The 14,305-nt window shown below is 33.5% G+C and overlaps 2 protein-coding genes across 2 annotated transcripts; both read left to right on the top strand.

The window, feature by feature from the left end:
* On the top strand, window positions 1,564-4,080 carry LOC105168975 (galactinol synthase 2). Its single transcript, XM_011089209.2, has 3 exons — window positions 1,564-2,003; window positions 3,023-3,310; window positions 3,570-4,080. Exons 1-3 carry the CDS (start codon window positions 1,656-1,658, stop codon window positions 3,942-3,944), a joined length of 1,011 nt encoding a protein of 336 aa, XP_011087511.1. The 5' UTR covers window positions 1,564-1,655; the 3' UTR covers window positions 3,945-4,080.
* On the top strand, window positions 9,448-11,096 carry LOC105168976 (galactinol synthase 2-like). Its single transcript, XM_011089210.2, has 3 exons — window positions 9,448-9,929; window positions 10,151-10,438; window positions 10,536-11,096. Exons 1-3 carry the CDS (start codon window positions 9,582-9,584, stop codon window positions 10,818-10,820), a joined length of 921 nt encoding a protein of 306 aa, XP_011087512.1. The 5' UTR covers window positions 9,448-9,581; the 3' UTR covers window positions 10,821-11,096.

Here is a 14,305-nt window from a genome sequence, read left to right on the forward strand (position 1 = left end):
TTTTTCTTTATTATCAAGTGCAATAAATTCTTCAATGATTTTTACTATCTGCTTAATTTTTCAACAGTCAAATCTTCCAAAATTATAAATTAGTCTAGGATTTACTTTAGGAATCGTCCATCTACAAGTGCAGTAAATGTTTTTTCTAAAATTATTATTTATTAATAAATCAATTTTTGCATTCCACTTTTGACTAGTGGCTATTTCTAAAGTGGACAGAAAATCATCTTCATATTTTTCTTTAATTAATTCGGTATTCTTGTTAATTTCTAACATTTCAACCCTAGTATTAAGAGACTGATTATAAAATTCCAAAAGCTTACATATGTAATAATAAAAAGTGTATTTCAACAAGCTTCCTATTAATAAAAGATTTAACTAACAAAATTATTTTTGGAATACCTTCCCTTAAGAAAATCTTTCCGATAAAAACTATTAATGAGAGAGGTATAATAGGAACCTTTGAAGATGAAATAATAAAATTTGGATTTATCATCCAATCAATAGACAGAGTTATCAACTTCAAAAGAGAATAAATAAAAAAAAAATTAAGCAACAAATTTTCTAAATAATCTCAACAAAAATTGTCAATAAATTTTAGAAAATTTATTGTTTAAATTTATTTTTTTGGTTTATTCTCTTTTAAAATTTGAAGAAAAATAGAAAAAATGGATGCATTGGATTACAACTTGAAAAGCGCTACAAAATCGGAGAAAAATAATAATTTTTTTCACTTTAAATGAACTTTCTGTTAATTTTAGATTGTTAGTACTTTTAATTTTGTAACTTATTTTATTTACATATTTAGCCTTTTCTTGGACGAATTTAGTCCTTAACATCGCATATTTGGTCTTTTTTCGATAAATTTAGTTTTGTATTGACAATTTTCATCCACTTCACACTGTAATAGATCTCATTTTTTTGATCCTGTAACTATGAGTCGTTGGAACAGGATTAAATTAGCAAAAAAAAGGACCAAATATGAGATGTTTAGCACTAAATTCGTCAGAAAAGGACTAAATATATAAATAAAATAAATTATAGGACGAAAAGTACTAACAACCTAAAATTACAGGATCAAAAATATAATTTTACCTACAAAAATATCTAATCTTATGTTAAATTATTAGGCTCAAACAAAAGCTACACAAAATATGAAAATTAAAACAAAATCTATTGAAAAATAAAATATATTAAGAAAATATTTGGAGAGTAAATAAAATGATGAAATCTGGGAATGAACAAACAGATACATTGTTCCACAACTTCTTGTAAATAAAAAGATAACTTCAAATTTGATGGTTAAACCATGCAACAATATTAGTATGTCTTGAATTTATATGGATCTAAAGGTTCCCACGATGCATGTTATTCCTACATTGGCATATGATACGTGGCTATGCCTAAGCAACGCCTAAGCAATTCACAAGAGCCAAAAACACATCAATCTTTGATGCCCTTTGCCCACGTGTCTTCCTTACTCCACTTCCTTCTTACACGTCAACTCTTGCCCTAACTTTGTTCCTTAGCCTTCGTCCTTTTAAATAACCCCTTCAGATACTCCAACAATACATATATACGTACTTATGCTCGTATATACAATATTCTGAGAACAACATTTTCTGATAATTATTAAAACTACGTGGGTTGTTGTCATGGCTCCTGAAATCGTGAACTCCAAAGCAGGCAGAGACGGCGGAGCTGAGCTGATGATAATCAACAGGAATGCGGCCAGGAATGCGTACGTCACCTTCTTGGCCGGTGATGGTGACTATGTGAAAGGGGTTGTAGGTTTGGCCAAGGGTCTGAGGAAGGTCGGAGCTGCTTTCCCTCTTGTCGTGGCGGTTTTGCCTGACGTTCCGGCTGAGCACCGCCGTGTCCTGGTGGAGCAAGGGTGTCTCCTCCGTGATATCGAACTGGTTTTCCCTCCCTCCACCGGTAAGGAGAGCCCTTTTGTCAGACCCTATTTTGCTGTCAACTACTGCAAGCTCCGGCTTTGGGAGGTAAGCTACCTACCTGCTCAGCCTTATAATTTTAGTTTGTCTTGACATTTCTTAACTTTATGTGTAAACCGACACATGCAAGAGATGATATTACAATCTGTATTCCATCTGCAACTTCTTCATTCAATATACGTACCTGTGTGCGACCTATATAAATATGATATTATGTACGCGTGGCGTACGTATGATGAACGAGATAGAGGATGTAATCGGGTAATTTGCAATAGAAAATTTAATTCAGGAACATGCATGATATAACCGGGGGAGCATATGTTCGATCCAAGTATGTGGGAATTGTCTGTAATACGATGCTTCGACTGTTTAACGTATAGTACTGATCATCCTGTGAATGAATGAGTGGGCTATTCTTGAAAAATTGACACATACAGCAAAAGTTTTCCTTTTTTCTTTTTTTGGGGAACTACTGATATCCGTTCAAGTTTTATTATTTGCTATTTGTTTTGCAATTTTAATCTATCATCTGATACCTTGTACATTGATTGGACTGAGTTAGTAGGAATTTCAAGAATTAGCCGGAAAAATAAACTATTTACAAATTCAAAATCTTAGAAATTTTGTCGGCTAATTGCATAATACTAATTCTAAATTCTTGGCAAGTTCATTTAACTTACTTTTTTATGAAATAAAAGAAACTTAAAATAAAAAAAAAAATCGGTGTTTGATATTGGGATACTCGGCCCTTAGAAAAGTTGGAATAATCTTTCCTCATGTTTGGTTGATGAATTTTACCAACATATGAGTTTAATTATAAATACCAGCATTACTAGATTGATGTAATTTTTCAAATAATGAAATCTATATAATTATACCAAACTTAGTGGGGGCCGGTGTAATCATCCCTAGCTGGATGTAAGCATGAAAACTTGCTCATTTCGATCAAGCAATTGAATTGGTTTGAGGTCGATTGGTGCCACTAGAAAAAGGGCACTAGGGAATTCAAACTAGTTTATTGAAAATAAAACGTTTGATCATATCTTTTATTCTGGTTTGGAGTGTAGTTTGTGGAGTACAACAAAATGATATACATGGATGCAGACATCCAAGTGTTCCATAACATTGATCACCTCTTCGACTTGCCTAGTGGCTGTTTCTATGGTGTGGCGGACTGCCTGTGCGAGATGTATGACACACCTTGTGAGCAGAAGCTCCGGTGGCCGGAAGTGCTCGGGCCTCAACCGTCTTTCTATCTGAATGGTGGCATGTTCATCTTCGAGCCTAATCTCAACACTTATGATCAACTGCTTGGCGCCCTTGAAATCACCCCTTCCACACCGTTTGCTGAGCAGGTAATAAAATGCAACCTCGTACGTTAATGCCCCCAAGTGATGTACACATGGAAAATCTAGACCTCAATTTGGGAAAATTGTCAAATCAACTTTTCATGAAACCAAAGATGTCAGACCTCAATATATACAGGATTAAAATGGAAATTCGTTGGCATGTACAGAGTCATAATTCCACTCGTTGCGAAGAATTTTAGCTAGAATTAGTCTCAATTGAACTCTTATACTAGTTGATTGTTTGTGAGGTGCAATCTATGTGTAGGACTTCCTCAACATGTTCTTCAGAGACGTCTCGAAGCCAATTCCTCCCATTTACAACTTGTTGGTAGCAATGTTGTGGCGCCACCCGCAGTGGGTCGATGATCTCGACAACGTAAAAGTGGTCCACTACTGCGTAGCCGGGTCGAAGCCGTGGAGGTACACTGGAAAAGAGGAGAACATGGACCGGGCAGATATCAAGATGCTGGTGGAGAGATGGTGGGACATCTACAACGACGAGGCCTTGGACTTCACAACCGACGTTCGTTCTGTACCTGCTGGCGGTGGTGGTGGGGTACCAGAACGTGCGAAATTGGCATCGACACTAGGGGAGGCGGAGGTGGTGGTGCACTATATCTCGGCTTCGTCGGCAGCGTAGGTTGTTTGCATGTGCTGCGCAGGTTTTGATGATTTGCATGAATAAGTGTATGAAGATGTAAGTTTCTGTGACAATATATATGTTGGTCGCTTCTGCTGTGGTATACATATAGAAATGTATGTTATATATAGCTTTTAAAAGTCGCTAGTTTTGGCTTGATATACCTATTTGGGTAATTTTGCGGAAGGAGATGGCAAAATTTGGCATAAGAGGAGATTCTAATTTTAGATTAGGTTAAATCAAATCATTCTTGCATTGAAGTAAAAGAAATTAAAAAGAAAAGAAGTAAAGGGTAAATTGCATCTCCCTTTTGTTGGGAGTGAGCCCAAAAAATCCTGATCAACTCTTACAAATAATTCGTCGCGTTATGAAAATTATTAATATTACAATTAATAATTATAGAAAGAATAATATAATATATATACAGATAAGAATATCTATAGATCTATAAATATAGTAATAGATATAAGAAAATTAGAGTAAAATAGTTGGTTCAATGAGCCAGATTCGATGGAAGGGAATACCATAGCCACTCAGGCTAGCAATGACTATATCTGTTACAATATTTAAAAACAGTTTTGCCACAAAGGTTCAAATCCACAAACTCATTTAGGAGTACTCTACTAAGGAACCAAGTCCACTGAGAACTTTTCAATCAGGAGCAAGAGAAGATAAGAAATGAGGCTTTTGTTTTGTATTATTCTAACCACCAGATACATAAGGAAAGATACATATAGAGAGCGGCTAGTGATGATGGTGAGAGAAGAACAATGGGGAAAATTCCAGAGGAGAAAAAGGAAAAGCATACGGAGGCGATTTAGAGAGAGAGAGAGAGGCAGAGCAAAGATTTAGGATTTCATCTGCAATAAAGCAAAGAATAAGTACCAAGAAAGATGGGTCGGATGAGAGATGCGGGTTGAGCCAAGAGATGGGCCAGGTCAACAGCTTTGGGCCATCCAGGTAAGTGAGTTTTTGGATAGTGGTTTGGGCTTACCAATAGATCATGGACTACTTTTAATTAACACCTTCAATTGACACTTCTTGGTGGTTTGTAGTTTCAGTTATGCCATTTGAGTAATTCTTAGATTGAAAGTTACATTTATTTCATTTGAATTTTGTTTTTTTCGACTATTTTATTCCATTTTTATGTAATTAAAACAAATAAAAATCGACCCATTTATAAAAGAACGTGTAGCTAAAAAGAACTTCGAAAAACTGTTGTAAATCATATCTTAATGTTTTTTAAAAAAAAAGAATTTTTATTTGGGATCAATTTATCTCTTATCTACATTTTTAGACATATTTATAAAACTCATATTGTATTTTATTACAAAAAAATGCATTTTCTTGCAATTGAGAAGGTTATCTTTGAATCAAATTTAACAAATGCAATCAAAAGAATCAAAGGATTGATTAAAGAGGCAGATTGAGCAACAAAACTGGATGTTGTAGAGAATCACAAAGAAAGACCCAATTGGAATTTCAGGAAAATTCCGGGACGATGTAATAGTGGTGTCTCCAAATGAGCCCATAAAGCTAATTGGGGATGGCTCTGTACTCCCTCTTTTGTTTCCCAACTTATATGTTTCGTGACAAAGGACCTAATATTTCATCAACTACTTGTTTCATGATTAATTCAAATTTAATAGGTGTCTCAAGGATAACAGTGAAAATAAAAACGAACAAATAAACCAAAAAAAAGAAATCTTGAAGAAAATTTTCCTTAAAATGAACTTTTTTATTTTTCTTTTGGAGGGGATTAAAATGATTTTTGTTAATGGCGTAAGGAGATGAGTGCGCAGAAACAGATGTCCTTTGCTTACTGAAATGGATAATGTGGATTGTAAATCCCGCTACGTTCGCAAAGCTGAGGGGTAGGTGGAGGATTTCATCTCCGGCTCCGCCCTTCGGCACTCCAATCCAGCAAATAGGAGATGATCTTTCATTTGATCATCATCAGGTGCATTTGCATGGAGCAAATGTTGAGAAAATATCACCTTAAATATGAAAAAGTTGGAGGATGAAGCACACGGATGATCCCCAATCTCAGACACCACCTTCAATTCTTTCGCAACACTCGGGGATTGTAAGCATTACTATTACTATTATTGCTTTTGTGGTTTTATGTTCAGTTTTGCAATTTTTTTTCCGGTCTGTGAGGTTCTTGTTGTAATTTTGGTTTGTCTCTATAGTCAGGTAATCCGAGGTGCTAGAACTTGAGTTGAAGATGGAGCTTCTGTAAATCTTAGTATTATATAATTCTTTTGAAATTGTGTGTTTTATTTATTTATATTATATTGCTTTTCCTACAGTACACAATTGATAATATCTTATTAAAGATTGAAAATTGGTTACATTAGCTATGTGATTTTTTCTTTTGGTTTGGGCTGAATTTGAAACTTCAAATTCTCATCAAGCATGTAATCTTAAAATTGCAACTACTTGCATCTGTTGTATATTTACAATATGCTATGTCATGCTTGATTCTTAATGTGCGTAAATCTGGCTGGTTTCTGCTTTTAGTCTTTAACAAATGACATTCCTTTAAACTTTAATTTGTTTCCATGTTATATGTGTGTGGTTAATAGCAATTATGCATTATGTAAAGGACAAGCATCTCGATTTCTTCTATTTGTCCTCTACATTGTAGAAGCTAATTGGTTTTTATCAAGAAGCTATCTTTTTCTTTTCTCCCCCCTCTTTGCTTTAGTTTGGTGGTTGGAACTGTTGAAGGTTACATGGGGTTGCATTATCCTGGGATTGTTTGTTATACGTTTTAAACTAGTCGCTGGGATATCTAAACAACTGACCAGAAATGGCTGAAGGAACAATTTCTTGTAAAGCACGGTTGTGCTGATTGCTTATTGACTTGTGCTTATGCAAGAGTTGCTGATTCACAGCATGAATTCATTGAACATCCCCAAGTAGTTTCTTCTTCAAAAATTTTCTCCTCTAGTTTGATTGGACATATAGATTGATTCCCTGATATCCCAAACTCGGGCACAGCGGAATGGTATGCTAGTTGTTCCCTACTCGTGTGTCCATAACATGGCAGAGATATTTCATGGATTCTCTTACTATCAACTTATTCATAGCTCACTAGAGAATTTTTATTGCTTTACTTCTTATACTCTTATAAAGGCAATCAAGGATATATATTAAGTTATGTGGTTGTAATACTGTCCTTCACTACAAATATGCAGAAATTGGAAGCTAAAGCCAAAATGGAAATGCTAATAATTGAGTTGCTGGTTTTTCAATTTTCTTAAATATCATAAGAGTTTGATAATATTACCTCAGGGGAATGAATTTTAGTTAATTTGACATTATGAATAAATATTGCATGTGTATCTATTTTCAAGTTTTGGTGGACGCGTAATCCATTTGACGCTTTTCTGCAGACAGTCAGTGAAAGTGTATTTCAATTCAGCTATTCCTATACGTCCTTTAAAGTTGAGGTATGCAGATCTTTTTGGTGCTTCTTAGAGCAATATACCACTCTACGTTCTGTGCATTTAAGCTGCAAACTGTATTTCATCCCTTTCTTTTTTTTTTTTAATATTTTTTTACATGAGCTTTTCTCTATTAGTGAATGTCGCTATTAACATGTATAATATCCATGTCTGATTAGCAGTTCCACCTATACTTTACTAGGCTAGGTAACTGAGATGCTAGTGTTTATTGTCTTTGCTTATTTCTAAATACTGAATTTTGTCTGAGATCTTAATTTATTCATCCAAAAGATAAGAAAACAGAAAAGAAATAGATTATACATTTCCATTTTCAGATTAACCGAAAGCTTCTACCATAATCAGTTTGTTGAGTGCTTGAAGTTGCTGCTGTTCTGTAAGTTTGACTTATGTTTTGACTGTGATACATGTTTAGGGCTAGTGGGGATTTAGGGTGCCAGGGTAGAATATGTGAAGGTAACATAAGCTATACCATTTTGATCTTGTTTGACTTTCTGAAGAGGACATCATAAAGTTTGTGAAGTAGAAGCTGGTTGATCAACCTTTTTAATAAAGAGTTACTTTCATAATGTCCATTGATGCTAGCCTGCTTCCATGTTTTGCACTCAGACTATTAGAATCCTTGGTCTTCTAAGTGTTATTAGTGTATTGTTCTTTTCAATTTATCTAGTGGTATTGGTGGTTGTTACACCTGCTTAATATGCAAATTATCAAGCGCTCCATTTTTAGTTTTTCTCTTCCACTCATGGATTCCTGGTTGATCAGTTTAATATTGCTAGGGAAGGTGGTAAACTAAAATAATCAGGTGAGATGAGCACATAGGCATAAAATAAAGTGTTTGCCCTCTAAAATGTACTGGCTTTTAGTTGACAGAATATGCAGAAAATCTTTTGAAAATTTTGATTGAAATCATACAACACTGTGCTGCAAGTTAAATTTCATTTCGGAACCACAAGAGACTGAAAAATTTGGGGATATTACTAAAAATGTAATACCATGAATATCTATATCCCAATTGTTAATACAGTTTTGTATATTTTTATAGATATGTATTGAAATTATTACGTCAATTAAGAACATATGTTTATGCCTTCCAATCATTAAAAAGATTTCATATGATCCTATCTACTAATTGAAATATTTTCCAAAAGTAACCAACAAAAGAACCATACATAAATACGTTCTCCAATACTTTCTTCAAACCGAAAGGAACATACAGATAATCTAACATAGCCCCTATTTTCGTCTGTCAATCACCATTGTTTTCCTTTTTCTTATTGATTGCAAAAGAACAATAAATTCATCTTGTCGTGATTTACAGAATGCAATTAGTTCTTACTGCCTGGAGCTTTTGCTAACCATAGTTGGAAACCATTAAAATCAGTAAAGTTCCAAGAAGTTACTAATATCTTTGCTCTCTTGGGAAAAAGCTTGTCTTTTCCCTTGAAATGCTACCGAAAGTCACCAGCACCGGAAGATAATAGAATTGCTGATGCTGGAGATATTCTTTAACTGTTACGGATAGACAAACAAGCAAATGCCGAAGTCATTCCATGGTGTGAAAGGATTCTTAACTTGGTCCGTCGGGATAAAACTGACCACCTGCCGAAAGTTTTAGAAATCGGAAGATAATACAAATGTCTGATGCTGGAAATATTCTTCTACCGTTACCAATAGACAGACAAATAAGTTAGAGTCACTCCATGGTGTGCAAGGATTCTTAATTTGTTACATCAGGATAAAAAAAAGTAGCACCTACCGAAAGTCACCAGAGTTATAGGGTAAATAAATAAGTTGAAGTAATAGCGTGTAAGGATTCTTAATTTGTTCTATTGAGATAGAAAAGCAACACCTTCAATTCTGTTTAAGCGGTTGATTTGTCATCTAGTCTGTGAGAAAGGTGAATACTGTGAGCATATTTTGCTTCCTGAAGACCTTTCTCATCCGCTACCAAGAAATTCTGAAATGTGACAAGCCCTTTACCAAATCCTATCCTTATGTAAGTGTCCAACTATAAAGTCAGTAGAGGGGAAGAACTATCAGTCCATTAAACTTCTTTCTGAAGTTTTTAGGCTTATATATTTGCTTGTATGCTCTTTCCTGCTTCAACAACCAATCTGCTTTGTACAACTTAGTCTCATTTCTGCTCCAAATCATTTTTGTCCAAATGGTTCCTGAAATTATCATTCCAACAATAAAAAATGCAGCTGAGGCAGCAAGAACTCTTGGAGGGAACAATGATTGTAGCTGTGCTTATGTTACGTTCTTGGCTGGTGATGGCGACTACGTGAAAGGTGTGATTTGTTTGGCAAAAGGACTAAGGAAGGTGAAAGCTGCTTATCCGCTGGTGGTGGCAATTTTGCCTGACGTGCCAGAGGATCACCGCAACTTACTGCTAAACCAGGGGTGTCTCCTTCGTGAGATTGAGCCCGTTTGTCCTCCTGTTGGCAACACGGATAGCCAGTATATTAGGGCGTATTTCGCTCTCAATTACTGTAAGCTTCGCCTGTGGGAGGTGAGCCTTTTCACCAAGGCTCTTACTGCCTTTTATTTTGGTCAACTTTTCATATGTGCTGACCATAAAGTTCGGAACTTTATCAATGCATGATATAAGTTGAGAATATAATGTTTCTTAATGGAGTTGTTTCCTTTCTAGTTGTCATTTCAAGGATTCTATTGCGTGCCATCATGTGTTAGCTAATTCTTCACTTGGTATTTCAAATTTAATAACTGCAGTTCGTGGAGTACAACAAGATGATTTACCTGGATGCGGACATCCAAGTGTTTGACAATATAGACCACCTCTTTGATTTGCCGAGTGGCTGCTTATATGCTGTGATGGACTGCTTGTGTGAGATGCAGGGCAAGCCTTGTGCAGACAAGGTCCAGTGGCCTGCAGAACTGGGCAATGAACCACCATTTTATTTCAATGGTGGCATGTTCGTTTTTGAGCCGGATCTTGACACATACAACAATCTCTTGAGCACCCTTGAAATCACCCCTCCGACCCCATTCGCAGAGCAGGTAAGTGAAAATTGCTTGGGTAAAAAATTAGTAGAGTCTCATATTTCACTGCTGAAACTAAATCCACACTTATCTGTCTCAATGATTCACTATGCAGGATTATCTCAATTTTTTCTTCAAAAATACATCGAGGCCAATCCCCGCAACCTATAACTTGCTTGTGGCAATGCTTTGGCGGCACCCTGAGTGCGTTGAGCTCGACAAAGTGAAAGTGGTTCACTACTGCGTTACTGGGTCAAAGCCTTGGAAGTACACCGACAAAGAGCAATACATGGACAGAGAGGACATGAAAATGCTGATCAAGCGCTGGTGGGAAATTTACAACGACAAGACACTGGACTTCATCACCACAAATGAAACAATTGATCAAGTTTCCGGTTGACAATGGATCTTTATCTAAAATAAAGTGAATCAGAGATTCACATGTTTCTGCTCTGGTTTGTGTGTGTTGATGTTAGATCCCTTTCGTAACGTCTATGTATCCGTACAAAGGTAATCGATCGTCTACTGTACTCTACACCTGTTTGGGTGTCCCAGCAGGTCAGTTTTATGCAGGAATATTAATATGTGCGATTCTAGGCTGATTATATCAGTGTTAAAATGAATTCAGGATTCCTTTTCTCTTCTGTAGAAAAGAAGAAGAGGGATTGATTCCATAATGAGACAAGGCAATTTTGCATGTAATGTTGGAGACATATCACATAGGAATTAAGCGAACATTGTCATTTATGTTATGGTAAGAAGGAAGAATTGAGGCGGAGTGTAGTAAGATAATTAGGAGGAGGATGAGGAGCAGCATATGTCCTGATCAGAGTGTGTGGAGAGCAAAAAAAATTGTGCATATATTCCCAAATGAGGTAAAAGCAAGATTGTCGTTTTGTGCCGACCACACTAAGTTATGCGACACTAATATAATATTTCAGGTAATTGCGAATCCAAGATCACGCTTTCCAAATTTTACCAAATCCAATCTTATAAACCAAAACTGTTGTTTCCAAGTTCCAATCTTCTATTCTTATTTTTTTTGTATTTTCTTATGTTATTACACTTTGGGGTATATGTAAGCATATATTTTAATCTGACAACATTTAAAGCGGAAACAGACTTGGATATGTTTTTTTTTTTAAATAGAAGCAATTATTATATTATTACAATAATATTTGAATAAATTGAGCGATTTACAGTCAATTCAATTAATATATTAATATAATTAAGAATTATAAATTCACATAAAAGTGATATACACTCACATGTCCGATTAGAACTTTAAACTCCAAATAATTTGTACTCATTTAGGGCTATTAAAGTTTGTAATTTTATATCTCATATTTTATTTTCTATATTATTTGATATTAGTCAATGCTGTCGAAAAATATAAACTAAGCTATAGTGATTAATTAACAAGGAACTAAATTTTTTTTACAACATACATGGGTGAACAATCATATTAATCAGATATATGCTACTTTTGGTCTTGGTTCCTGGAAACTGCACGCACTCATACAGATTTTTTTGTTTTTTTCTTGGTGGAGAATTTTGACTTTAAAGTAATATTAATGATGAAAAATTAAATAATAATATTTAAATAATCACTAAATTTATTTATTAAGTGATATTTTTTTTATTTTGTCATGATAGTAACTAACACAAAATAGTGACAATAATTATTTTTGTATCACTATATATGTATGACAGAGTTTTTGTTAATAATTCTTCCCAATAACATATACTATAAAATAATAAGTATTATTAAAATCATGAAGTTTTATTATTTTGATAAAATAAAAAAATTTGTCACTTAATATATGTAATTAATGATATTTTTCACTTTTTCTTTTCCGAATTATGAATCGAGAATTAATTACTTACATACACATTATTTTTAGTACTAATAATTTTTTAAAAATTATATTACGACACAATTAAAACTACTGTTGATTAATATATATTTTTATTGATATTTTTAAAATTTATTATTTGATATTTTATCATTAATATTAACTTTTTTTTATTGAAATGTGTATGCATGTCATTAAGTATAAACAACATTCTTCTTTCTTGGTTAGTGGTCTGGGTTGCGAATTGAGATGTACTGACTATAGTTCAAATTAGGTGTTTGGAAGCCTTAGAAAGAAGGACGTTAGGTTCGTTGGATAGTCCCATAATTAAAATTTTTCAATGGTTAAGTTTGTTCTTGAAATCGAAAGAAAATCTTATTATTTTAGTGTGAAAGTAATAAATGACGTATCGTAGCAAAAACAACAGTAGGATATTTGTAGAACTAAGTGTCCATACTTGTATAGATTCACGCAACGTGATTTTAAGCTCTCAAGTATAAAGCAATCAACGGTCTTGATTTCAAATCATAATGAGGTCAAGTCAGAGGATTGCGTGTAACATGACTCGGGGCAAAACACACATATAAATTTTAGTCCTATTTGGACATGAGAGGGTATTTTATTCCTTTAACAGAAGTGGAGTGAGTGATATATTCCCATCAATTAGAGAAGGTGGGATAACATAGAGATAATGAAGCAGACAATGTATAGTCTTAGGACAACAAGGAAAGATTCATGCAGCCACCATAACTTTACTACAATCCAACTATCTATATATACATATTCTTTCATGAATGACAATCAATCAGTCCGATAAAAATCGAACTATTGTTCCTAAATGCGAATTCCCTACACACTAAAGTAGCTAGAAAAGATTTTGATTCCTTCGACTCCACGTTATTGTTTTACAAACGTACGATTTTGAGGAAGAAATTTCTTTTGTGTTAAATTGCATTAATGCCCCTAAGATTATTCTAATTACATCAAATACTTTATACCGTTTGCGAATAATAAGTGCACTCTTTAAAACTATGATTGTAATTACAAATATGTTTTATATTTAGTGATAAAATTTTACACAAACACCACCTAAAGAAGAAACATCAGAAAGTATTTTTGTAATTAGACCTAATCTTAAATATGTCAATATAATTTACGGTTTCTTGGATGAAATTGTAGTGAATAAAGGGGTTTCATTTGTTGATGGGTTGGCCCTCGTAACTTTGTGTTTAACACTTATCAACTAGAAGGTTGAGAATGGATGTTCAAGAAATTCTTGATTGGAGAGAAGTTGAATATATAAGGAAATAAGGGACTTATAAAGAATAAAACATTTTATAGAGGTTAGAAATAATTTATTCTTCTATAATCTGAGAATTAATTATATAAAAAATATTAAGAAATTACCCGTTTTCATTTTCAAAACGACGCGAAAAGCACCACCATTCCCCCCATCTCCTCTATTCCATCCAGTTTTTATTCTTTTATTTTAAATTATAAAAAAAACATTAAAAATCGATAGAAATTGACTTGAATTGATACTAGGGGTGGCAGATGAATCGAGCCGGCTGACGAACTGGTGAATATTTTTTATTTATTTTTATATATTTTTTTATTTTTGAATTTTTTATATATTTAATTTTTGATCAGTTTTATAATCAAAATTGACCATATATTATAATTATTAATCAATATCATATATTTTATTTTGGCTAATAATAAATTATGGTACTTTAATTTATACATTTAATTTTTATATAGAAATAAATTTAATCAACAACTTAATAAATTATAATTTTTTTATAAATATATATTTGTATTACGTTATATTTTTCTTAAATTAACAAGTAATTCACTTATAATTTTTTATTATTTATAAATTTATGTCAAAATTTAGTAATTCTTATAAATTAATCTAATAATAATAATAATAACAACAACAATAATGATGATGATGATGATGGTGGTAGAACAATTTTAATTATTATTTTATTATATATATAATGAGATTAAAAAATTTAATCAATAA

This window comes from Sesamum indicum, linkage group LG8, assembly GCF_000512975.1.
Source record: "Sesamum indicum cultivar Zhongzhi No. 13 linkage group LG8, S_indicum_v1.0, whole genome shotgun sequence".
NCBI classification, from domain to species: domain Eukaryota; kingdom Viridiplantae; phylum Streptophyta; class Magnoliopsida; order Lamiales; family Pedaliaceae; genus Sesamum; species Sesamum indicum.

Coding starts and splice junctions, on each gene's coding strand:
- LOC105168975 (XM_011089209.2), top strand. CDS start 1,656: ATGGCTCCTGAAATCGTGAACTCCAAAGCAGGCAGAGACGGCGGAGCT. Junction 2,004..3,022: donor GCAAGCTCCGGCTTTGGGAG/GTAAGCTACCTA, acceptor TTTGGAGTGTAG/TTTGTGGAGTACAACAAAAT. Junction 3,311..3,569: donor CCACACCGTTTGCTGAGCAG/GTAATAAAATGC, acceptor ATCTATGTGTAG/GACTTCCTCAACATGTTCTT.
- LOC105168976 (XM_011089210.2), top strand. CDS start 9,582: ATGGTTCCTGAAATTATCATTCCAACAATAAAAAATGCAGCTGAGGCA. Junction 9,930..10,150: donor GTAAGCTTCGCCTGTGGGAG/GTGAGCCTTTTC, acceptor TAATAACTGCAG/TTCGTGGAGTACAACAAGAT. Junction 10,439..10,535: donor CGACCCCATTCGCAGAGCAG/GTAAGTGAAAAT, acceptor TTCACTATGCAG/GATTATCTCAATTTTTTCTT.